At 46.3% G+C, this 24,334-nt stretch overlaps 1 protein-coding gene across 1 annotated transcript in view; it reads left to right on the top strand.

Moving 5' to 3' along the window:
* Positions 1–22,637, top strand: part of LAPTM4A (lysosomal protein transmembrane 4 alpha) — a 30,971-nt gene extending 8,334 nt beyond the window's left edge. The window contains exons 2-7 of the mRNA XM_077311400.1: positions 12,037–12,157; positions 13,422–13,498; positions 14,664–14,786; positions 15,224–15,319; positions 19,843–19,941; positions 21,810–22,637. Coding sequence (XP_077167515.1) covers positions 12,037–12,157; positions 13,422–13,498; positions 14,664–14,786; positions 15,224–15,319; positions 19,843–19,941; positions 21,810–21,884 — 591 coding nt within the window. The 3' untranslated portion in view covers positions 21,885–22,637. The remainder of the gene's footprint in view (positions 1–12,036; positions 12,158–13,421; positions 13,499–14,663; positions 14,787–15,223; positions 15,320–19,842; positions 19,942–21,809) is intronic.
* Positions 22,638–24,334: the final 1,697 nt, after the last annotated feature.

The raw sequence follows: 24,334 nt of genomic DNA, 5'->3' as shown, positions 1-24,334 counted from the left end.
GACTACATTTTAGGTGCTTGATGTGGGTTAGGCAAAGCTGTTCAGGCTTGCCCGTGGGGTTCCAAAATCAAAGCTCTGTGAATGTTTCATTTTGGGGGGGGGGGGTTCACAAGCCTTTATCACATAAATTCATCATCTGTGACAAACAATTTGCAAGGTGGAATGTCATTCATTGTTTTGTGATGGCTAGGCCAGATTGCAGTCTTGCCCACATTTTACCTAGGAGACTCACGGAACGAGCCGGGGCTTCAGTATTGATGTGTTTGGAACAGAGCCACACCGTGTGTTTTGGTAACAGGCTGAAGTCTATTGTTTGCTTTCCCTAAATTACTGCTTTAAATACTGAAACCAGCCTTTCTCAACTTTTTTACCATTGAGAAGCCCCTGATACATTCTTCAGGCTTTGAGAAACCCCAGAAGCAACGCGGTCATGCAGAATATGGTTGGGAAGCATAGCTGTGAACATGCCCACTTGGGGCCCCTCCAGGCCCATCGATGGCCATGTTTTTTTTTTTTATGACCATGTATAGTCATATTTTTGACGCTCAGCCTTCCTTATGGTCCAAGGAAGGCCGAGCGTCAAAGAATTGAGGCTTTTGAACTCTGGTGCTGGAGAAGACTCTTGAGAGTCCCTTGGACTGCAAGGCGAACAAACTGGTCAGTCCTAGAGGAGATCAGCCCTGCCTGCTCTTTAGAAAGCCAGATCCTGAAGATGAAACTCAAATACTTTGGCCACCTCATGAGAAGGAAGGACTCCCTGGAGAACAGCCTAATGCTGGGAGCAACCGAGGGCAAAAGAAGAAGGGGATGACAGAGAATGAGGTGGCTGGATGGAGTCACTGAAGCAGTAGGTGCAAACTTAAATGGACTTTGAGGAATGGTAGAGCACCGCGGCTCCCTCTCCCCGACTCCCCCTTGTAAAGCGGCCGATTAGCTTGCGGCCCAGCAAGCTTCTTTTTGCGGGGGAGGGAGGGAAGCGCGGCCGCCGGCACAAACATGCATGTGCGGCAGTTTTGCGCATGTGCACATTGCAGAAGTGCCATGCATGCGTGTTTGCGGTTGCGCATGGTGCAAACGCGCATGCGTGGACAGGCCGTGCTTTGCGCGGAACTGCTACACATGCACGTTTGAGGCCACGCATGGCACAAACGCGCATGCGTGGACCTGCTGCACATGTGCGTTTGCGCATGCGCGGCCGCCGGATCACCCTTCCACACCCACCAGTCCGCAGCCTAAAAAAGGTTGCGGAGCACTGGTAGAGGACAGGAAGGCCTGGATGATCATTGCCCATGGGGTCGCGATGGGTCGGACACGACTTCCCACCTAACAACAACAACAACGGTTATATCACCTGATATATGTTTAACAAATTTTATTTGTTACAAAACCCTGATTGAGAAAGCCTGATTTAAGCCATTGTTTAGACCCCTTAAGAGTGGTCAGCTCCCTATGGAATCTTGTTTGTATACTGAATCTGTGATGTCTCAGAATATTCTTAAGACGTTCAAGATCTGGACCGTGCTGGGTTAAAAAGAAGTCTGGAGCACAAATTGTGAAATGTTTCTGTTTACAAGTATTGTGGGGGATTTTTTTGCTTTCTGTTACGTGTTATAGTGCATTCTGCTGAACTAAATCCTCGGGTTTAGTCTGAGGGAGAGAGCATGCCCTCGAAAGCTCACCCCTTGAATAAATCTTTGTTGGCCTTAAAGGTGCTATTGGACTATTTTTGTTGTGCTACTTCAGACCAACACGGCTACCCACTTGAATAAATCCTCTCTTGTAAACCGTAAGGAGACTCCCATCAGTCCCCATTATATAGCTGTCTCTGAACCTGTTTAGTTTGAGTCATTGTGATGTACGTGTGGTCAGTTCCGAACAGTAGTGAGCCCGAGCACTTGAAAACAAAGTTATGTATCCCGTGCTTTAAAGTTCTAGTCATGCTTTCGTCCTGTTCTGAAAATTATCTATATTTGAGCAAATGTCAAGAATGAAGCCACAAAGATGTTCGCAACTTCAAACACACATACCCCGCACACCCACACACCAGTTCCACAAAAAAATCAGGTTTCTGAAATTGCATAAGGGGAGACAAATGTCAAATCCTCAAAGACTTGAAATACCACATTGGACTGGACTCAAGTTGTCATTTGTCACTCGCTATGGGGGGGGGGATAAGATAGTTCTTTGCACTCATGACAGCATCTTCAGTGAGTGTGAATTTTTGTTTGAAAAGTCACTTGGCAAATTCCTTTCTGGTCAAGGATCATTGTGAATATTGTATCTCAACATCACACGCTGTGTTGTTGCATCATCATGCCCTTAGTCTGTGCATGCAGGAAATAATAGAACTAGAGCTGACGCTCCCCAAATGAGGCACTTTGTTTGCTGAAACACCGAATTAGCTGGAAAAGGTCAGAATATTCTCAATATTGCCGCTTTCACTTTGAAGCAGATCCGGAACATAAGTTACATTTAGCAGTGCCGGTTTATCAATGTAGCACGTGTAGCTATGAGCCCCCGGCGTCCAGGCCCTGCCTCCCACCCCCCATGGATCAGGGCCATAGCCTCTCTCTTCCCCCCCCCCTTTTCCCTATTTAAGAACACTCTGAATGGCAGCCCTCTCCATTGTGGAGGGCCCCCACCCCCAGTCCAGCCGCTCCCTCCACAATTGTACTCCGCTGGGCCCCGCAAAACCTTAAGCTGCCTCTGGTGCTGTGGGCCCTGTGAATCCTTAAACCACTCCTGAGGTTTAGGAGACAGGGAAGAATATACCAAATAGCAAAGGTTGCTCAGTGAATGGGAGGAAGAGTCTGAATCCAGATAAAAATAATATTGTAAAATATCCACTTGTCTATTCCAAGCGGTTCTTGCAAACAGCCTATTGGCTTAGACTCATTTGGAGAAATGGTGAAATACTGTCTTTTAGGTTGTAGAGCAGTTTATAAGAAGTCCTGGCCCCCCTCCTCCCCCAAAAAGCTATTCAGTGAATAGCGTGGCTCCAGTATTTTCACAATTTCCCCCCTCCATGCTATACAGCAGGGGTAGTCAACCTGTGGTCCTCCAGATGTCCATGGACTACAATTCCCATGAGCCCCTGCCAGCAAACGCTGGTACGGGCTCATGGGAATCGTAGTCCATGAACATCTGGAGGACCACAGGTTGACTACCCCTGCTATACAGTACAAATGTGTTCAACTCTAGTTTGGCGTAAGTATTTTCCCAGCACCACCTAACATACCCTGGATATTAAAATGTAAACCTGATTTGCCATACTGGTTCGAACTTTGTTCCCTGTGTCAAACCGAGGAGCTTGTAGAGAGGCCTTATCTCCTGTGTTATCCGTGGGAGGAAGGACAAGGAGAGGGAAGCTTCCCAACACAAAGGCAGAGCCTGCCCGTAAACAATGCTGCTGAGTTGCCAAAACAGTTCACCGTTCAGACTCGGCAGCTGATGCAGCCTTCTCTAGATTTCCCTTGTATGGTGGGGGAGGGGGGAACTGGAACCGTGAAGGTCTCCGTGGTCTCTTGCGGGGTCCTCATGACAGTGAATGCATATTCGATTCTAAGCCCCTCCCTTGGCTTGATTGATTAGGGGATACGAACTCTTTAGCATTTGTCCCCCTTCTCCAATATCAATTAACCAGCAGTGTGCCAAGATTTCACACCCGTTTCCCCAGCTTTTGGTACATCCAAGGTCATCTAGTCCAACCCCCTGCACACTGCGGAAACTCACAAATACCTGCTCACCCACAGTGACTCCAGCTTCATGCCCAAGTGAGCCCCCCACCCACCCAAAATCCCCAGAACCCGGCCTGGCCTGGGGAAAATTCACCTACCATCCTACAGTGGCAACCAGCAATTCCTTGGGTATGCAAGGAAGGGCCCCCAAAGATGAACACTGGCACATCCCTTCCTGCCCACCCACTCACAGTCTGCCTAAGTCTGAGCTGGTGGTGTTTTGAGAACGTGCCGGCTGTGTTATGGGAAAACGGTGAGTATCTCGCAAGGCTTGTTGCTTTGTGTCCTGCAAACTTTGATACTGACCCCCATCTTTATTATGGGAACATCGTCCATTATCTCCTGTGTGGGTGCTGGATATTCAGGCCTGCTTCCATCCCTGAGAAGGTGGGGTGTTTTCATGACGCGGCTTCTGTCCTGACATTTCCAAAGTTCATTTCCGGGCCCTGCAAGCAGGCTGGCTAACGGCTAGTGCTCGTGAATGAATTGCTTCACCCCCATCTCTTTCCAGGCTGCCCCTTAGTAACTTCAGTGTTGTTTGTGTGAAATGCTGCAAACTATCTCAACTCCAGGGAGAGAGGGGGCGAGGGGGGGGGAAATGCTCTTCTGATAAGACTTTTAGAGAAACGATTTGAAAATAAGCAAAAGCTGCATGGTTAAGATGAGAGTTATCAGTACTCTGTGGCATCGACACAGATGTTCTGTATGCAGGCCATCGCTTGTGCGTTTCGTGATCCAAAGATTATTTGTGTCCTCTGAGTGTTGTTGGTTCATCTGATGCAAGAACTGTGGTCAGCCTCTGTGAAACGGAATTGTTTTTGTCAAAGTCTTCCAAAGAATGTGGAGGCCTCCTCACCAGTAACGCATTTCATCTTCAGAGAATGATGCTGTACCTTTGGCTTTCGATGCCGACTGTTGTGGTAATACTTGTTGGGCTAGCAGGAATGGGATAGTAAGAGTTCAACTGATGTGTACGAGGAGCTGCTTCTGCCGAGTACAATGGTTGTCCAGCTGCCTGACAGCTCTCCCCATCTCCTCCACTGCTGTCCACAAGCTACCCATTAAGATCTGTTCTCTAAACCAGTGGTCCCCAATCCCCGGTCCGGGGACCAGTCGGTACCGGTCCGCAACTCCTCCTCATCCTCCTTCCTGGCTGCTGCCTTGGGGGCTGCCCTGGCACTGCCGCCGGCTCTCCAGCTGTGGCCATGGCTGGGGCTCCTCCTCAGCATGGCACTGTGCAGCTGCTGCTGGCAGCGCCTCCCAGCGGGTGGCGGAAAGTCAAGGGTACTGGCGGGAAAGCAAGTGGAGCAGGCACTCAGGCGGAGGTGTCCCTTCGGCAAAAGACTACCCCTCCCCCTTCCCGGGCCTCAGTAAAATTCTCAAGCGTTGACCGGTCCCCGGTGATAAAAAGGTTGGGGACCACTGCTCTAAACCTTGTTCTACATGCCCCTGTCCTTCAGAGGTGAGGTGGGTGGGAACTAGAAACACATGACATTTTCTGCTGTGGCACCTCCCCTTTGGGGCATCCTCCCTGTACAAAAGAAAGTGTCATGAAGCTTATTATAACATTTCAAACAGTAGAACTTACAATATTAGCCGTTCTTTGGCCCACTTCAGGAAGGTGGTTCTGCAGGCCTCGGTCGGCTTGTAATAGCTTGTGGCATTTTTGTACATACTAATGATTTTATGGCCTTGTTTGTGTTTGTAAACCGCCTTGAGGACTCTGGAGAGGTGGCACATAAACGCCCAAGCCAAACAAATAAGGACTGATAAAAAGCAAAACAACTCCTCCATGGTACCGTGATTAGAATGCTTGATCTGGGATCCAATCCCCGTTTACCATGACACTTATTGGGTGACCGTGGGCCAATCATGCCGTTTCATCCGAACCTGCCTCGCTAGGTTGTTGGAAGGATGAAATTAAGAGATGGGCAAAGCGCATTGTTCCCTGAGCACCTTGTGTTGGAATACAAATGTTGGCCTGCAAATCTGCCAAATCTAAATCAGCCAGGGGAATAGAAGAAGAAGTTGGTTCTTATATGCCACTTTTCTCTACCCGAAGGAGTCTCAAAGCGGCTTACAATCACCTTCCCTTTCCTTTCCTCTCCCCACAACAGACACCCTGTGGGGTGGGTGAGGATAAGAGAGCCCTGATATCACTGCTCGGTCAGAACAGCTTTATCAGTGCCCTGGAGAGCCCAAGGTCACCCAGCTGGTTGCATGTGGGGGAGTGCACAATCGAACCTGGCATGCCAGATTAGAAGTCCGTACTCCTAACCACTACACCAAACTGACTACATGACCACCTTGATCACATTAACCCTTTGCTTGCACCCAGTGATGGACATTCCCCTTGTTGATAACCTTGGTGGTTGTCTCTTTGGAATGGTTAGCATAGGATCTTAATCCATGGGATTTACCACAGCATCTTGGTCGCTTCTGGTCTTGGGCTGCTTTCAGGGTCCTCTGCTTCTGTTTATTATGGTGTCCCATCATCTGAGTCAGCAGAGGAACTAAACCATTCTCTCTAGGATTAACCTAAGGACTTTGGGGGGAGTGGGTGGGGCTTGAATGCCTAATATCATTAATTTCACTTGATTGCTGGGAAACATGTGACTTCCTAGTTGATGAGCATTGGCTCTAATGTTTGCCTTGATAGGCTTTGCTGGATTACAGGATATGTTGTGAATGGAACATTCTCTGGAATATATTGCTTTGTGATGCCAAACCCCTTCTGTTTTCTAGTAAACTTCCTTAAGCTTTCAAGGCTCCCCAGAAATCTCTTTAAGCTTTAGCATAGTTTGATGAAAATGTCCTGAGTAAAATGAAGGCTGCCAGGGATGTGAAAACCCAGGGAGAAAATGTAAAAAAGAAAAAGAGAGCGAGCGAGAGAGAAGATGCCCTGTTATGTTTTTTTGAAGACTTTTGAGTATAGAAAAATCAGGGTTTTTTTACAGAGTAGGGGGAGGGGGGCTGAATATTCCATCAAAAAAAATTTTTCCCTGGAATGACTGAAAAAATCTGAAGCTAAAGTTTACAGGGGAGTATGAAGATTTTTATGCAAGATGTATTGTTTTAAATGTAGCTAATTTTGTCCGCCATCAATTCATATTACAGTGATAAGCATTGAATATTCCAGCATTTTCAGTTTTATCAGGTTGAACTCAACGTCCAGAGACGCCTGTCATACTGTTGTGGCTATCAGCCTGTTTCTGGCTTTATAACACCTCTTCATTTGTTGCAGTAAAGCTTTTGTCAACATTTTATAAACTTGCCAAATAGTACTTGCTAGGGGCTCCTGGGAATTGTAGCCCATGGACATCTGGAGGGCCGCAGTTTGACTACCCCTGCTTTAAAGGACGCAGTTTATGATAAAGTGATAGGATAACACTGCAGTGGTTTTCAGTGGGCTTTAGGTTAGAGCTGGGATCCTCAGCGTGGTGCCCTCATGTGCCATGATGCACACTGAAACCTTCCTTGGCAGCCCCCTCAAGTATTTTTAGAAAACGGGTGGGGGCAAGCCCTAGGACAGCAGGGATTCTGATTTGCCATTAACAATCTGATTGGCTATATCCATTAAAATAACATTGGTTCAGTGGCCTCTGCCTCTGCAGTGTTTGCTGAGCCAGCATGTTGCAGTGGTTAAAACCGGCGGCTTCTAATCTGGGGAGCCCGGTTTGATTCCCCGTTCCTCCACATGCAGCCAGCTGGGTGTCCTTGGGCCAGTCACAGCCCTGATAAAGCTGTTCTGACCGAGTAGCAGTATCAGGGCTCTCTCAGCCTCATCCTCACCCACCTCACAGGGTGTCTGTTGTGGGGAGAGGAAAGGGAAGGTGATTGTAAACCGCTTTGAGCCTCCTTCTGGTAGAGAAAAGCGGCATATAAGAACCAACTCTTCTTCTTCAGGAATATCAGGGCTCTCTCAGCCCCACCTCCCTCACAGGGTGTCTGTTGTGGGGAGAGGAAAGGGAAGGCAATTGTAAGCTGCTTTGAGACTCCTTCAGGTAGACAAAAACAACATACAAGAACCAACAATTATTATTCTTCCCCCCCTTCCTAGTGTATTTTTTAAACTGCTCCTTTTTTTCCCAGGCACTTGGGCTTCCAGTCTGTGTGTGCCTACACATCCTGTGAGGGTCACTTTGTTGATTGGGTCTGCCTCCGGAAACAGCCCCACCCTCATTGAGGCCATCACCCTGAATCAAAATACCAACTGTGTCCACAGAATCAAAAAGGCTAGGCTCCCTCTGGATGAGAGTAACTCTGGGTATGGATGAGAGTAACTCTGGGTAAAGTATCCCCTGTGCAAGCACCGGGTCATGTCTGACCCTTGGGGTGACACCCTCCAGCGTATTCATGGCAGACTCAATACGGGGTCGTTTGCCAGTGCCTTCCCCAGTCATTACTGTTTACCCCCCAGCAAACTGGGTACTCATTTTACCGACCTCGGAAGGATGGAAGGCTGAGTCAACCTTGAGCTGGCTGCTGGGATCGAACTCCCAACCTCATGGACAGGCAGCTTCAGAAAGCATTTCTGCCAGTTACCCCTCTGCGCCACAAGAGGCTCTGGGTAGAATTTAGTATTGTGTATGTTTCAGCTTCATGCCAAACTTCCATCTGTACACCGCCACGGACTAAATAATTCGTTAAGGGGCCTTGAGGTGGGCTTTGTCCGTGATGAGGAAGGGTCCGGATTGGACCCTTCCTCACGACAGACAATCGGAGGGACCAATCGGCAGGCGCGAAGCGCCTGCCGATTGGTCCCTCCGATTCCCAGCCCCAGCAACTGCGAGCCGCGCGCAGCGCGCCTCGCAGTTGCTCCCGGCCTGATGCGGCGAGAGGCGCAAAGCGCCTCTCACTGCGTCAGGCCGGACCCCAAGGGAGCCGCCGACGCAAACACAAGACTCCAGCCGCCGAGAAGCTGGAGAGAGAAAAAAAACACCCCCAGAGGAGCCTTTTGCAGCTCCAAGCCGGCGTCCACGAGAGCCAGCAGAAAAAAAAACCCCTGTAGGAGCCTTTCGCAACTCCAAGCCGGCACGCCCAAGAGAGCCAGCAGAAAAACATTAACCCTGTAGGAGCAGCTGCTGGGTGCTCCCTGCCCTCATGGCCCCAGAACACAATGGAGCCGCTGGGAAAGCCGCAGAAGAACAAAAAAATGCAGAGGAGACGCCGCCCGCCTCCTCTTTCAGGTAGCCTGTCCCTCGCTCTGTGCCTCGCCTGCCGCTCGCTCTGGTCCCCACCTGCTAGCGCCCATTGTCTTCTTCAAACAATGGGCTTTTTTACTAGTTTTTCTATATTTTTACATCCTTGACCCCGTGAGGGTGGACCTCTAATTTTCTCCATGGCTTCAAAATTTCCAGAATTATTACATCTCTAGAGGTCACGCTAAATTCTTCCAGTGTGAAGGAGTGTATGGAAACAGGCAGAACACCTTCCCTTGCCCCCATCTCCCATTGTAGAAGGAATGAATGAGAGCAATATAGTGGAAACCTGTATTTTTCTGTTCCTCTGCCACCCCAGCGAAAAGGAAGAGAGTGCCTGGCCTTTTAGGCACGGTTTGAATAAACAAAGCTGAAAGACATTGAACATTTACAAGGCTCATTAAAAAGAAGGACAGTCATCCGAGCTTTGAAAGCAAGAGGTTGTCCTATAGCACAGAGTCTCTGCTTTGACCGTTGTCCCACTTGAGTTGTGCCAATCCAAACATATTGCAGCCCAAGTTGATGATGGAATCCGCCATATGTGATGTGGATACCACACCCTATGACCAGCATAGGTTGGGTCTTGCGAGTCCCTTGGACTGCAAGGCGAACAAACCGGTCAGTCCTGGAGGAGATCAGCCCTGACTGCTCTTTAGAAGGCCAGATCCTGAAGGTGAAACTCAAATACTTTGGCCACCTCATGAGAAGCAAGGACTCCCTGGAGAACAGCCTAATGCTGGGAGCGATCGAGGGCAAAAGAAGGGGACGACAGAGAATGAGGTGGCTGGATGGAGTCACTGAAGCAGTCGGTGCAAACTTAAATGGACTCTGGGGAATGGTAGAGGACAGGAAGGCCTGGAGGATCATTGTCCAAGGGATCGCGATGGGTCGGACACGACTTCGCACCCAACAACAACAAATGACCGGCATGTTGATATCTACTCAAAAATGAACAGGAAAAAGGCTGTTTTATGTTCTTTCTTATGCTTATTCCTTGGTCAGCTTTCTGATGCGGTGTTGTAACTCCCCCCACCCCAAAGTGCTTTTCTGCACAGTTCCTGTTTCTCCACCAGGCACAGGGGCGATAGGAGTCCTGGTGGAGATTGGGAGCTTTCTCTACACAGAATGCTCCTGCAACATCCTTCTGACCCTCGTACTTTTGGTGTGTGACCCAATAGTCCTGCTCTTCAAGGGAGCATTATAACCTGTAGCAGGTTACACTTGGAACCAAACAAGACCTGCTGAGCCACATGCACTTCTGTTATTCCAAGGCTGCAAAGTATTTCTGCAGCTTATGTAGTCCTTATGTGGACCACCAGAGTAATGCAGCAGGGTTGCAGTTAACCTTGCCAGTTGTGTCCATAGAGCCCTGAGGTTAGTGGCCTAGATCAAGGCAGAACCTCTGTTGATCACTTGGGTTGGCATAAGCTACCCAAGTATAAGTCTTCTCAACCTTTGGCCAGCTGCATGACCACTTTATACGTTCCTGACTGGACTGTGAATTAGAGTGAGTTACAATTGGTCACTTCCAAGTGGCTCGATTTTTGTTTCTAATACATCCACCTTAAATTACTGATTTCCCCAAAAGGAGGCCTGTTGGAGGTCAGATTTGCACACATTTGTACAGTAATTTTAAAAATGTCCCAAGTTTGGGGGCTGGGGGTAATCTTGCTTCATGGTATGAGTTCCAGTATGAGATCAGGGCCCTGAGAGAACTTAACAAGTTCTTCAGGCCTGCAAAATGGAGGTCTTCCTCAAGCTTATGGTTGGGGCCAGTGGAAAACCTCCCAGTCCACTCTCAGGCCTCCGTACCCACCCACCCACCCCCCAGTTTTCTGATAGGACCATCTCAAGAAAAGTAGCTGCTGATTAGAGCTGATGTTTAAATGGTTTCAATTTACATTTTATTAATATGCGTTTTTACTGTCTGTGACAATGATGTATGTTTTTAAGTTTGCACCCCCCCCCCCCCAAGATGACTGGTTTGAGAGGGGTAGTATATAATTGGAAAATAAAATACACCAATAATCTTACATCCAGGACCACTGCATTTAAGTTGTGCAACTGTGAATTCTCCTTCCTTTTCTACCTTAACAGTTCCACTCAAACGTCAGCCTTCCCCAGTGTGTACACGCACGGCATATCACTTTCTTTATGAGACACGCATCCTGATTAGACGAAAGACACATCTTGTCACGTTGATGGTAGCAGGATGCATATGTCGCGGAAGTGTTGAAGGAATTAAGACGTTTGCTCAGTTAAGGCAGTTACATTTTAACAGGTCATTTGATTGGCACAAGAAATGCGGTATGCGGGGGAATTAAGGACAGACTCTCCTGTTTCTGCTAATCGACATGGGCTCTGTGCCTGTTTATAGCCCCATCTAGAACTCGGGACACCACTCACAGCCAAATGTAGAGAACCTTTTCATTCATGGGACTCCATAATTGTCCATCTCCAGATAGTTGTTAAATCACCACATAATAGATCCTCCATTCACATATCTATTCCTTCTTTCCTTCCACTTTCATAAAAACTTCTGGGGGGCGGGGGGAGGTGGACAATCCACTCTTGAGCACTATTAAGTTGTCCCTCCTGGCCATAGAGACAGAGAGGAGCAGCGTATTACTATCCAGAATTTTGGCCTTGCTCTCCCTTGACCCCATGCTTGGGAAGAATGACTACAGTAATATCGCCATCCTATCTTTGACCTTGGGAGCAGTGTCCTTCCTCCTTGGGGAGGTTTGTTGCTATAGCCATAAAGTAGCCGTTTGCTTAGTGTGTGGTTTAGCACCTCATTGCTCATCGCTCTGTTCTCTAAAACGTCCTGGCTGAAATTGATTTTGAGAGCAGATTCCTTTGTGCTTTCTTTTTTTAAAAGCCTTTCCATGATTCCCGGAACTGTAGAACATGAGCTGGGGTTGGTTGACATGCAGGCGAAGCTTTGCAGTGATGAATGTGGTTACTAGGGAGGAAGCAGGTCTCTTGAGTAGACGCGCCCATGGCCATGCTGGAGAATGGTAAATTAGTAAATGTGTCACTCAAGGAAGCATTTGCCTTCTGGGTACTCAGCTCCTTCCAACTGTGTTCTCTTGCAGGTGATGAATCTGTTGATGGGCATCTTGTTGACCGTCGAAGTGACTCACCCCAACACCGTGCCAACCGTTGACATCCAGTATGAAGTCATTGGTAGCTACTATGCCTCTGAGACAGTGGCTGGTAGGTGTAGATCGTTGTACAAAGACGTTTCCCACGTAAACAAACACACACCCCCACCCCAAGTACAAATTTTTGTTTCTCAGAAAACCTGTCATATCGGTGTGATGTATTTAAATTCCTTTTCAGCAGTGATTTGTGATGTACGCTGCTGAGAATCTGCTACTCAGCAAAGCCATAGCGTCATTGTTGCTGATCTCCCCCTGCCCCACCAAGTCCTTTGTGTGCTCTGGAGAGGTTGGGGGAATGGGGGGGGGGCTTTTATAATTCTTACTGTTGAACCCTGGAAGTGACCGAAGCACTGGGAGAGGCCTGGTGTGGGAGGGAAGGGTCGGGGCCTTCATGTGAGAAATCCAGTGATCCTTGCAAGCTATTGGGTGGATTTGTGGGGAGCTATGAAACGACCTTTCCTTTCGAGGAACAAATGTTTATGAAAAAATAATTAAATGAAGCAGTTCCTATAGAGCCACGCCTCCTCAAAATGTTGGTTTTGCGCAGCTTTCTTGAACCGAATATTATACCGGCTCGTTAGATAATCTGCTTGCAAAAACTCCTTGCTGAGTCACGTTGATCCATGTTACTTTTCTTGAACCGTGTGATAGCATATTATTTATGGGAGTCTAAGTTGTGTATGTGGAAAATGAATCCTCTTTACTTGGTTGCTTTTGGGTCACTGTGCATGGGGATTGATAGTACATTGAGGATATTGAGATTGCAGCCAAGAGCTCCCTCTTTTCAACATTTAACAACTGCTTGTCAACTCCCAAATAAGTTGAAGATGGTGTCAGGTGTAATACTTAAACTTAACATGCTTCAGATATGGGGGATTTTAAATAGCCCTTCTGTTTAGCCCAAAAGCATAGATGCTGCTCTGCTCACTGTCTCTGAAGGTGACTCGGAAGGTGAGCTCCATCAAGCTTCCAAGTGGACTCAAGTTCTCAATGTCAGTGTTCATCTCGAGGGGCTTTCTGTGTGCTGAATGTCACTTTAGCTTTACAGATACCCTGCGCAGTCCGAAGCAGCAGCTCCGACACCTTTTAGCAGAAAGCTGTATGCCTCCTGCGTCTTCCTTTGTACCACTTCTAATCCCTTGCTTTGTGTTCCAGTGCATACTGTGTGAGGCTGGTGTCCGGCCCGCCACTTGAATCCCTGAATAACCCACGCACACAGCGGATTGTTTTTTAAGAAAGCACCACCTGCATTAACAGTATTTTAGTCTTGACGAGCACTTTTATTTTATTTTGTGTTTCCCCCCCTCCCCCACTAGAAAATGCATGCGTTGTCTTCGCCATCTCTCTCCTCATGTTCACAATCAGTGCTATGATGGTGTACGGAGCCATTGCGGTGAGTAGACACGAATGCTTTTCAGCTCTAGAAAAATACACATTCTGCGTATTACGGGCTACACATAAAGGCATCTGGAAGAAAAGTTCCCCATGCAGCAGTCAGCTTAGAGCAGTGGTTCTCAAGCTTCCTAATGCCGCGACCCTTTAATACAGTTCCTCATGTTGCGGTGACCCCCAACCATAAAACTATGCAAGTGTTCTTTCATAGAAATTAAACTGAAACTGATCAATGGCGTGAAGATCCATTGTTCATGATTGTAGATAAATTGTTTTTTTTCCCGGGATTTCTCAGTTCAGTTCTGCCTCTTGTCCCACCATGCCGATCTCACTCTTTTCCGCTGCTCCAGACAGACGAATGCTCTATCTCGATCTACCCAGCAAGGCTGTTCCTGGCCCTAGGGAAGCGCGCTTAGCCTCAACCAGGGCCAGAGCCTTTTCGGTCCTGCCGCCAACCTGGTGGATTGCGTTCCCGGGTGAGCTGCGGGCCCTGCAGGATCTTCCAGCATTCTGCAGAGCCTGTAAAACGGAGCTCTTCTGCCAGGTCTATGGTTGAGGCTGGGGTCGGCAAGGTAGATCTATTGCCCCCCTGGGCTTTCAAAGTGAATATTGTTGGACCTCCTTCTCCACCCCCTTTAGTAGTAGGGGGTAGGAATGGGATTTTTCTGCCATGTTGGGAGTACTTTAAAGTCTTTTAATGGGAGTTTTAGTGGGGTTTTAAGACAGTGTGACCTGTCACAAGCCGTTTAGGGAGTAGCGGGAAATAAATTTAATAATAATAACAACAACAGTAGTCTTAACTTCAGTTATAGTCTCCAGCTGTTGTGTAATGTCAAGCAGCTAGTACTGCTTGTTTCAATTCTTCTTTAGACACAGGTATTTTTCTCTCTGCAAACTTAAATGGACTCCAGGAAATGATAGAGGACAGGAAGGCCTGGATGGAGGATAATGATGGGGTCATGGGGTCACGATGGGTCGGACACGACTTCGCACCTAACAACAACAACAAATTTTTCTCTCAAGGCACTGCCTTTCATTCAACCTTCCAGTATTTAAGATCTATCAATGCTGACATCCAAAGCTAACAGAAAAAAAAGATAATTTTCTGGCATGCTCCAAGTCTAATTTCAGAACTGACCAGTTCATTGTCCGTTTGGCATTTCTAGCACCGGGTCGGCTGGCTGATTCCGTTCTTCTGCTACCAGCTTTTTGACTTTGTCCTCAGTTGTCTAGTGGCCATAAGTTCACTGACGTACTTGCCAAGGATAAAAGACTATCTGAACCAGCTGGTAAGAATCTTAAGTGTAACTTACTTGTTCCATACACACTTTTAGTCCCCCCTGTTTTGTTCTTGAAAACCGGCTTTCAGGATATTTGAGGCTAAGTGTGTGTGGCAGGCCTAGAATCATCTACGGGGCTATGCCCAGGTGGGAGCGGAGGTGTGCTTGTGCTTCGGATGGGCGACATTACATCTTCATAATGAACTTTTTCTTTTGATGCCATCCTGTAGTTAACGCTACTTACGTATTGGTGTTGGTATGTTCCTTTGACACTTCGACAGTTGTCCTGTGAGTCGGTGGCGGCTTTTGATTCCAGTATGATGCTGGATTTATAAAATGAAGGCAAAAGTCAGCATTATGTCGTTGCTTTGAAATAAGTGCCTGCCGTCAGATCTCCTTGAAACTCAGCACAGTTCTGCTGTTTACACCGCAACTGTTTCTTTTAGCCAGATTTCCCATACAAAGATGACCTCCTTGCCCTGGACTCAAGCTGTCTTCTGTTCGTTGTCCTGGTGTTCTTTGCCTTGATCATCATCTTAAAGGTAAGCTTTCAGGTCCTACCTACTACTGGACCTCCGTGGGAGTGTCCATCTAATGTGTTCTTGGTAGTTTCTCTGTATTGAGGACAGAGTTGTTGGCTTGAGCATTCCGACCGGTCTTTCCAGTTTTGCCTGCTCTCAGTAACAGCTCTCAGGCCCCCAGTAGGTGTCTCTACAAGCCTTGCTACGTGATAATCTCTTTAATGGAGTTACCGTGACATGCCCAGTTCAGTCTTCAGTACGGCCCACAGGCTATTGAGGAGCAAAGTAAAACGGGTAAAAACACGAATATAAAATTAACTACTACATGAAGCCCCTTGATACATCACTTGTCTTAAGGTATCTACGGTTAAACTCTTAGCATCTGAGTAAGTTATGTGCTGGGTGTTCTATCTGCTCACATTTTCGTTACAGCAAATAGAACAGGGGTAGGCAAACTGTGGCCCTCCAGATGTCCATGGACTACAATTCCCATGAGCCCCTGCTAGCATTTGCTAGCAGGGGCTCATGGGAATTGTAGTCCATGGACATCTGGAGGGCCATAGTTTGCCTACCCCTGAAATAGAAGCTTCGCTGCAGGGACAGTAGTTTATTTTTGGTCAACCCCTGCCAATAAGATGTTTAGAATTTCCCTTTCTTATCAGCCAACGTTGGTTCCAGGAAATCCAACCATGCCCTGTAGATAGAACCTTCAGTAGAAAAAGCACACAAACCCGTTTTGGTCAGGTTATCAGGGCAAAGATGAAATCTACAGTTGGGTTCATTGTTTTTGCTGCTTCTTGACAGTGGTGCAGATGGTAGCACATTAAATCTATGGCAAATCTAGACAGCATCCTAAAAAGCAGAGACATCACCCTGCCAACAAAAGTGCGTTTAGTCAAGGCTATGGTGTTCCCAGTTGCAATGTATGGCTGCGAAAGTTGGACCATAAGGAAGGCCGAGCATCAATGAACTGAGGCTTTTGAACTCTGGTGCTGGAGAAGACTCTTGCGAGTCCCTTGGACTGCAAGGCGAATAAACCGGTCAGTCCTAGAGGAGATCAGCCCTGACTGCTCCTTAGAAGGCCAGATCCTGAAGATGAAACTCAAATACTTTGGCCACCTCATGAGAAGGAGGGACTCCCTGGAGAAGAGCCTAATGCTGGGAGCGATCAAGGGCAAAATAAGAAGGGGATGACAGAGAATGAGGTGGCTGGATGGAGTCACTGAAGCAATCGGTGTGAACTTAAATGGACTCCGGGGAATGGTAGAGGACAGGAAGGCCTGGAGGATCATTGTCTATGGGGTCACGATGGGTCGGACACGACTTCGCACCTAACAACAACAATGGAAAAACGAAAGTGACCCTTCGATGTGAGGAGGAGAGACTGTTGCTCCACAATAGAGGCTCTGCTTTGTATGCTGGAGGTTCTGGCTTTAATCCCTGGCATCTCACGTTTTTTTTCTAAAAGTACCAGGCAGAAAGACCCTTGAGAGACACTACCAGTCTGAGCAGACAGTATTGACCTTGGTGTACCAGGGGTCTGATTCAGTAGAAGGCAGGTTCATGAAATAGAAATTTGGACGAAAATAATTTCAGCTAGGGACAAAAGCCCTAATTAGTAAGTTGAAATCTATTCCTTTAAAAGGGTGGGGCAGGTACCTCTTCCCATCTTAATTTATGTAAAAGAGAACTGTTTTTAAAACTCGATTCAAATTTGGATGTGATCCGAATGCCAGGTCAATCACTTGGATATCTTTGCTCTGTTGATTTGTATAGTTCAGCATGTCTTGTTCTGGGACAGTGCATTCCTGAAGCATGTTGTTTCTTTGGGTAAACTATTTGCGTGGACTAAAACGGCCATTGCACCTCACACTTCATAGACATACAAGCATGTGTTTATTTGGACATCTCCGAGAACAATAGGAAACGGGAGAGAAAACTGGCCTATCCTGTATGCCCAGGATTTGCCTACTTGGTCAGTTAGGGATGATTATTTTGGACAGCTGTAGAAATCAACAGGAATCAAGTAGTACTTCAAAGACCAAGAAAGTTTTCACTCCAGCATGGCTCAGAGCCTGCTTCTTCAGGTACAGTGTAGTGGCTTGCAGGCAAACTTTTAGGCCCATTCCGCACAAGGACCAATGTTGCCAGTTGCTTTCAGAAAGCAGTAACGGAATTTAAAATAGTGGAATCTTGGTGTTCCGCATACCTGCATTTGTAGTGGAATCCAGTAGCGTTTCATTCGTTCCCCACAGGTTTCCGGTCTCCCAGGAATCGATAGAAAGGAAGCTATTTTTTTCTGTCCTTGTTCCCACCCCTGGCCGTCAATCAAACGAACAGCCAATGGGCAGTTGTTATCATGCTCCCGAAAAGCCCCTTTCCCTTTAAGCACAGGTTTAAAAAAAAAAAAACATGTTTCAATGAATATGCCTTGATTCTTCCTAATGTAGAGACCCATCTAGCTGGCATGTGAGCTGGCGAGTCATCGTTACCACGCTCCTCCGAGTGGAAAAAAAATCCCCACACACACACACACAGGTGCGATTTTCGGCCGAAATTAAAGGGAACTGGCAAATGGGCTGTGTTGTGCTTGGGGACTTAGGGGAGCTTTAAAACACTTCTGTGGAGGGACTGTAGCTGGAGAAGCCTCGCTGGGTGAATGAAGGCTCGCTGGTTCGTTGCTTTCCCCGCTCGCTCCGAGGGGGAAAAAAATGGCGATCGCTTCACTGGAAGTTCGGAGGAGAGAGCCAGGGGGGAGGGACTTTGTTGCAACCGCAATATTGAGAACGCACAGGTCTTTTTCGCAAGGGTTGCAGGTTGTTGGCAGGAGTGTAGCGATTTTCTGAGGGTGAATCTACTTTTCCAGATTCCCCAGAAATCGCTACAACAAATCGATTTTAGCGCTAGTGTTGCAGGAGTGTTGCAGATTTTGTGCGACGTCATGCGGAACGTCAAATTAGTAGCGTTTACCATTTGTAAGACTTCTGCTACTTTTAACTCGTGCGGAATGGACCTTAGTGTAGTTGGCGGGGGGGGGGTGGCAAGCAGCAGGTCAAAAGGACCTGAAAAGCAGGCTGTTTGGGCAACATATGACTGTAAAATTCTCTTCTGATCAAAATAAATACAGATACCATTCGTTAGATTTTCTAAACCAGTAAAGGAACAGTAATGGTTAGGGAGTCACAGGCTTTACAAAGATCACTGCTGCAGTGATTAAGGAGTGAGTGAACTTCTCAAGGTGTATTGAACTTCTTAATGAATTAGTTCAGCACTTTCTTTTTGAAGCTAGTTTGGGGGATCCTGATACATCTATCCTAGAGAAAATGTTGATGTTCTTTCTGGAGCACAGAGGTGGTGTTCAATATCACCAAAAGCCTCCCAGAGATGGTGAATGTGCCCACCAAAAATGCATTTGGGTTCCCTGTGTGTAACTGTATACAATACAACATGAGGCAGAAATGTCCTGACATTGCTTATGAAGACATTTTGGCCACAACATCTGGATAGTTATCTCCAATTATCCTAATGAACAGCATAGAGAAATACCTAGTCCATGTTTTAAAAAATGACATCTGGATATTCAGTGCTTTGGCCAGGCATGTTGTGATTTTAACAAAACGTTGCTTTGTATTGTACAAATGTAAACCTCCGAGAAAGATCTCAAGGCCAAAATGTGTTTTGTTTGGTTTCTGTGTATTTGATCACTGTACTTGGCCATAGGAAAGATGCTTGTGTGCCCCCCCCCCCCGTCCTGTGTGTACAGGTGTTATTTTACTAAATAGACTTTTCACATTATATATGTAACCAAAGACTGATGTACTTTGATACAGTTTTAAATACTTAAGATTTGATAACTTTTTGGAATACAGTTTAGCTTAATTGATACCGATAATGCCATGCCAGAAGGGTTTTTCTTTCTTTTTTCCTACTTTTGGGGTTGCCTGCTGGCTTGAAATTCCTCCCTACCCTACCTCCCCACAGCACGTTAGCTGCTCTCACGGCGCACCAATGGGCATTTGCGTTCTCTGCTTTAGTTTTCTGCTTATTCTAATCCTAAATCTGCTTGATTTACAGTTACTTACAGTTGCTATTCTAAGGATTAGACTGTAAGTAAGGATTAGACTAGGTTGTGTGCGGTGGCGTCCAAATCGGCCTGGAACGCACAACCGTCGCCGCGCACAAACCTAGATTAGACCTCTTCACGATTCTTGTTCCTGAATCCACCCAGCTGGTTCCATTTGTACATATTCTTACATGCAGTGTTTTGGCCTTCCTTGGCCACCATTCCACTGTTCTTGGTGTATGGTTCTCAGCCTCTGGCATCCATACTGGGATCTGTACAGTGATCCTAATAGGGAAGGACAGGAAATAGCGGCAGCCATTGCCCTCATTCCCTCAAGCGGTGACGGCCCCAATTTGTATTGTGAAATTGCTTAACATGGTTCTTGATGTATATTTGTGTTTGGCTTGGGGTCTTTGTGGCTCATGAATCTGCTGCTGTTTACTACACTATCCCTTTTCTCTCCCCCCCCCCCCTTTTACAGGCCTACCTAATTAACTGTGTTTGGAACTGTTATAAATACATCATGAACAGAAACTTGCCTGAGATCGCCGTGTACCCTGCATTTGAAGCACCTCCACAGGTAAATCTTTGTAAGGTCTGTCTCCTGAAGCTGTTGGTTTGTATGCTGAAACGGAGACCTGGTAAAAGTGAGCTTCTCATTTGGACCTGCATAACTGCTTACAGGTTTTCAGACTAGCATATTCTTCATCCACATGGTTTTTAGGGGCAAGATCTAACAACTTGGCTGAAGTCTAATGGCCTTTGGCTTAGAGTTCCCTGATTTTATGAGCATAAACTGGGTAGAATCATAGTTCTTGTGAACGGATGACATCATCATCATCGTCTCCGCTCAGATAAGGGCTTGAGCGAAAGAGGCCATTTCTTTAAATCTCAGAAGCTGCCTAGCACGTGACCAGCATAATAAATTCAGAGCAAGTCATTTCTGTGCAGTTCCAGGGAACTGGAGAATTCTGACCCTCCAGTTCTGTTCTGAACACATGCATCTGGCTTTTAAACTTAGCAGTTGTCCTGCTTTCAGAAGCGATCTGTACCTACTTCTGAAGAAGTACGATGACTTCTTCCAGCAGAGAAGCCATTGGGTTCATAGTTCTGCAAGTGCCCGCTGCAGTATTGTAGCATACCTAAAAGCTGTGAGCTGTCATAAAGGGCACTTTGTTCATTCAGTATTTTTAATTCAGCAGCACTTCTGTGGGAATGGATTTCTAAGGATCTGTGCCAAATTAAAATCTCAGAAGGGGGGGTGGCTTCAGAATTCTCACTATGATCCGTGCGTTCCTTTTTGAGGGCGATACAAAAGTGAGGATTTGTACTGTCCCTTTGGAGATGAAGCAGACCCCTCCGAGTGACTATCTCAGAGTTCCCCCCCCCCCTGGTAAAATAATTACATAACTTTTTGGTGACTTCCTGTTCTGCAGCACTAGAGGCAGAAATTTGGCATGACTTCTACCTTACCCTACCCTGTCCCCCCCCCCCAGTTAAAGGTAAAGGGTCTTCAGGTGACACACATTGCCTTCCTAAGCAGAGTTTCGCTGAGATCAGTGGGCGTATCGAGTTGTAACTTTGCCTCGTATAGTTCCAGGTGCCCAGCAGAACCCATCCTTTTTAGGTTAAAATTGTTCGTTGAAGTATGAAAATCCAGCGGCTCAACCACCAACATTTGCTGCCGAGGTTCTAACGCTCATTGCTGCTCAGAAGTTGACTGTCCCATGCATGAATGGCTTCCAACTAGAATAGAACTCACGTTTGGGTGGCGTGTCAGATATTCCACATGGAGCCCTGGACTGTCACAAAGTGTGCCATTAGTAATACCAGAATACATCTTTCAATATTGGTTCTGCACCCGGTGAACCAAAAATGGATCGTCCTCACATGCATGGTCATACCTTCAAGGCCATATGCAGTCTGGGCCCAGTGTACCTAAGAGACCATCTCTCCGCCTATACCCCTAAAAGAGCATTACACTCTGCCAGTGCCAACTGGCTAGTGATCCCTGGCCCCAAACAATCACATCGGTCCTCAACGAGGGCCAGAAACTTTCCACCAGGCCCCCACCTGGTGGAACGAGCTCCCTGAAGAAATCAGGGCCCTGTCCGAACTCCCAAAATACCACACGGGCCTGCAAAAGGGAGCTCCTCCACCAGGCATTTGCCTGAGACTGTCAACAGGTCCCCTCTCAGACATGTCCTGAACCAGTCTGTCCTCTCTGGTGGCCTTGGCTGGGTTCCGTTCCTGTTGTATTGTTTATGATTACTGAAATTGCGTCATTGTATTGTTGTTGTTGTTGTATTTGTTATGTATTAATTGGTTCCATATATCCCCCATGCTGTATGTAAACCGCCCTGAGCCATATGGAAAGGCGGTATAGAAATTGTGTGTGTGTGTGTGTTTATGTTCTCTCACGCTCTTCTTCTTTTCCCCCCCTTACAGTATGTTCTGCCAACCTATGAGATGGCAGTGAAAATGCCTGAGAAGGAACCGCCACCTCCGTACATCCCTGCTTGAAACAACACGCCTGATTATTGAAACATCTGTACCAGCTTCTCTTTTTTTATACTGCAAAAACGGCTTACATAAATATTGAGGGTGTTGGGAACGAAACTGTGGTTGAGCAGAGAGGCCTTTCATACAGCACTACTCAAAAAAAGATTTGTATTGGGATTATTTTCTTCCCCCCCCCCACTCCCATCTTGATAGCATTTGATTTTTATTGGTCTCTTTACCCAGTTACTGCCTTAGGGTTTTAATTCTGCAAGTACCTCTATATTTGTACAGAACTTTGTTCATGTTTCTGTTGACTTTTTTTTTCTTTTTCTTTTTAGCATTAGCATGGATAACTAAGATTATTTTGGGAGATGTGCTGACAGGAAGATTATTCTACAGATTAATTTGCAAGGATAACCTGATCAGATGGCAATAAGGTTGTGCGTGTGTGTGTGTGGTTTTTTTTTTCCATTCCTCACTTTATAGTGGGAAAGAAAGGAGTTCAAATGTGGTATACAACTCTATATATTTACTTTTTGCACTCCCCCCCACCCCCTTTATCTTACCTTACTGTGTTATCCAATGCCTTGAAACCATATTTTTCAGGAAGCGTGAAGTTTGGCACGACACTTGGAAGTTTTTACTACATGCTGTGAATGCAAGAAAAATGCACACAGAATTACATTTGTCGGATGTCAGTTGCATGCTTCTAATCTGTATGTATTTTCATCTTTGTTATAAATGATGCTTTAATAAATCTTGTTAAAAAAAGTTTGTCAGCTGTGTTAATGTGTGATTTCTTTAGTCAATGAGTTACAGGAAAAAAGGGTATTTTTTCCCTGGTTTCCTTCTCTTCTGAAATAAAAATGTCATACTCTGCAGGTATTCATTCATTCATTCATTCATTCATTCATTCATTCATTCATTCATTCATTCATTCATTCATTCATTCACTGGCATTCCATAGCATTACAGTGTATAAGTGAGAAAAGGGCAAGCAACTGGAGATACACATAAACAACAACAGAACAATTGCGAAAAGATATACCAAAAGACCTTAGTTCTGACTTTTAGAACTTCCACCCAAAGTTTTGCAACCATGGATGTAATTTCAGGTGAATAGTCACTTAATAAGTATCGAAATGCACTTTCACAATTTACAAATCCCTTAGAATGCAATAGAGGGGGGAGTACTTCATGAGGTTTGGGTTATTATTGACCTGATAATGTGCCTTGAAGCAAAAACAGATATGGGCAGAATTCAGGCTATTAGAAAGTGTTATATAAGAATGACCAACTACATTTACTCTCCCCCCCCTCCCTATTATGTTTTGTAATCTTGCTAAATTTTCTTTGGGATTCATACTAGTTACTATACAGTTTTTTAAATGCCTGGGCAGGGGAACCAAATGTAGCTTCTAATTATTATTACCTTAAAGCATATGTCTTTATAGACCAAACCCCACTTATCAAACTTGTGCTTAAATATTCGCAGTATTTTGGAGCGGCAGTGGCTTGGCGCCTGCCTAACTTTCCTATGCCAACCCTATGAGTTAGGATGCATTCCAAGCATAGCCCAAGATCACCCAGTACACTAACATGGCAGATAGGGTTGTCGAGTTCCCCTCCCCCTGGACACCAGTGGGGACTACAGGATACAGCTGCCAGATTCCAATTAGAGACTCCTGGAGGCTTGTGGGTAGGGCCTACGGAAAATGGCCGTTAGCAAGGCCTCCACCACGTCCCTTTGCCCAGGGCCCTTTCCCCTTACCTGCTGCTGGCTCCAGGCACTGAGGCATCTGAGAGCAAAGAGGCTAGAGTCCAGGGATGGAGGGCAGGAGCTGCAGGGGCAGGGCCAATCAGGGCAAAGCTGGCTGCACCCTGATTGGCCCTATTCTAACTTGGACAGCTGGACACATCCCACTCCTAGGCTGTTTCATAAATATATAGAGGAACAACAATGGATAAGGATAAAGTTTGTTTTCAATGTTATATGTAAATTTTAATAGAATTGTATATTTTTTTATTGGAGACTGCCCTGATCCCTCAGGGAAGGGTGGGTGGAAAATAAAAATAAATCCAGAGCTGACAACTCTACTATAATTTCAGCTACACCTCCTACAGCTTGGGTTGAGAGGCACCCATGGTCATGACTGAGCCCTAACTGAATAGCACAAAGTTGCCTGAGGAAATCTGAATTTAGCAGTCTTAGTCTGAAGTCTTGTTGAGAAGGGTTGTCGCTGCTAACTTGGGAAGAGTAGTTTGCAATGTGCATGCCAAAATTGACCAATATGAGAAGGTTCCCAGTGCAGAGAAACAGTTATCTGGTCCTTGGTTTTCTGGCACTGTGCAGAGAACAGAAAGTACAAATTCCCCACCGTTATCTGAACACAGATTTACCTGAATCTGAACGTTCTAAATCCATTATGCTGATTTTAGTGAGTGCATGTACTTGGATGTATGTAGCAGTC

This window comes from Paroedura picta, chromosome 1, assembly GCF_049243985.1.
Source record: "Paroedura picta isolate Pp20150507F chromosome 1, Ppicta_v3.0, whole genome shotgun sequence".
Lineage (NCBI taxonomy): Eukaryota > Metazoa > Chordata > Lepidosauria > Squamata > Gekkonidae > Paroedura > Paroedura picta.
The sequence above is the reverse complement of the archived record's forward strand: the minus strand, read 5'-3'. Positions and strand labels throughout refer to the sequence as shown.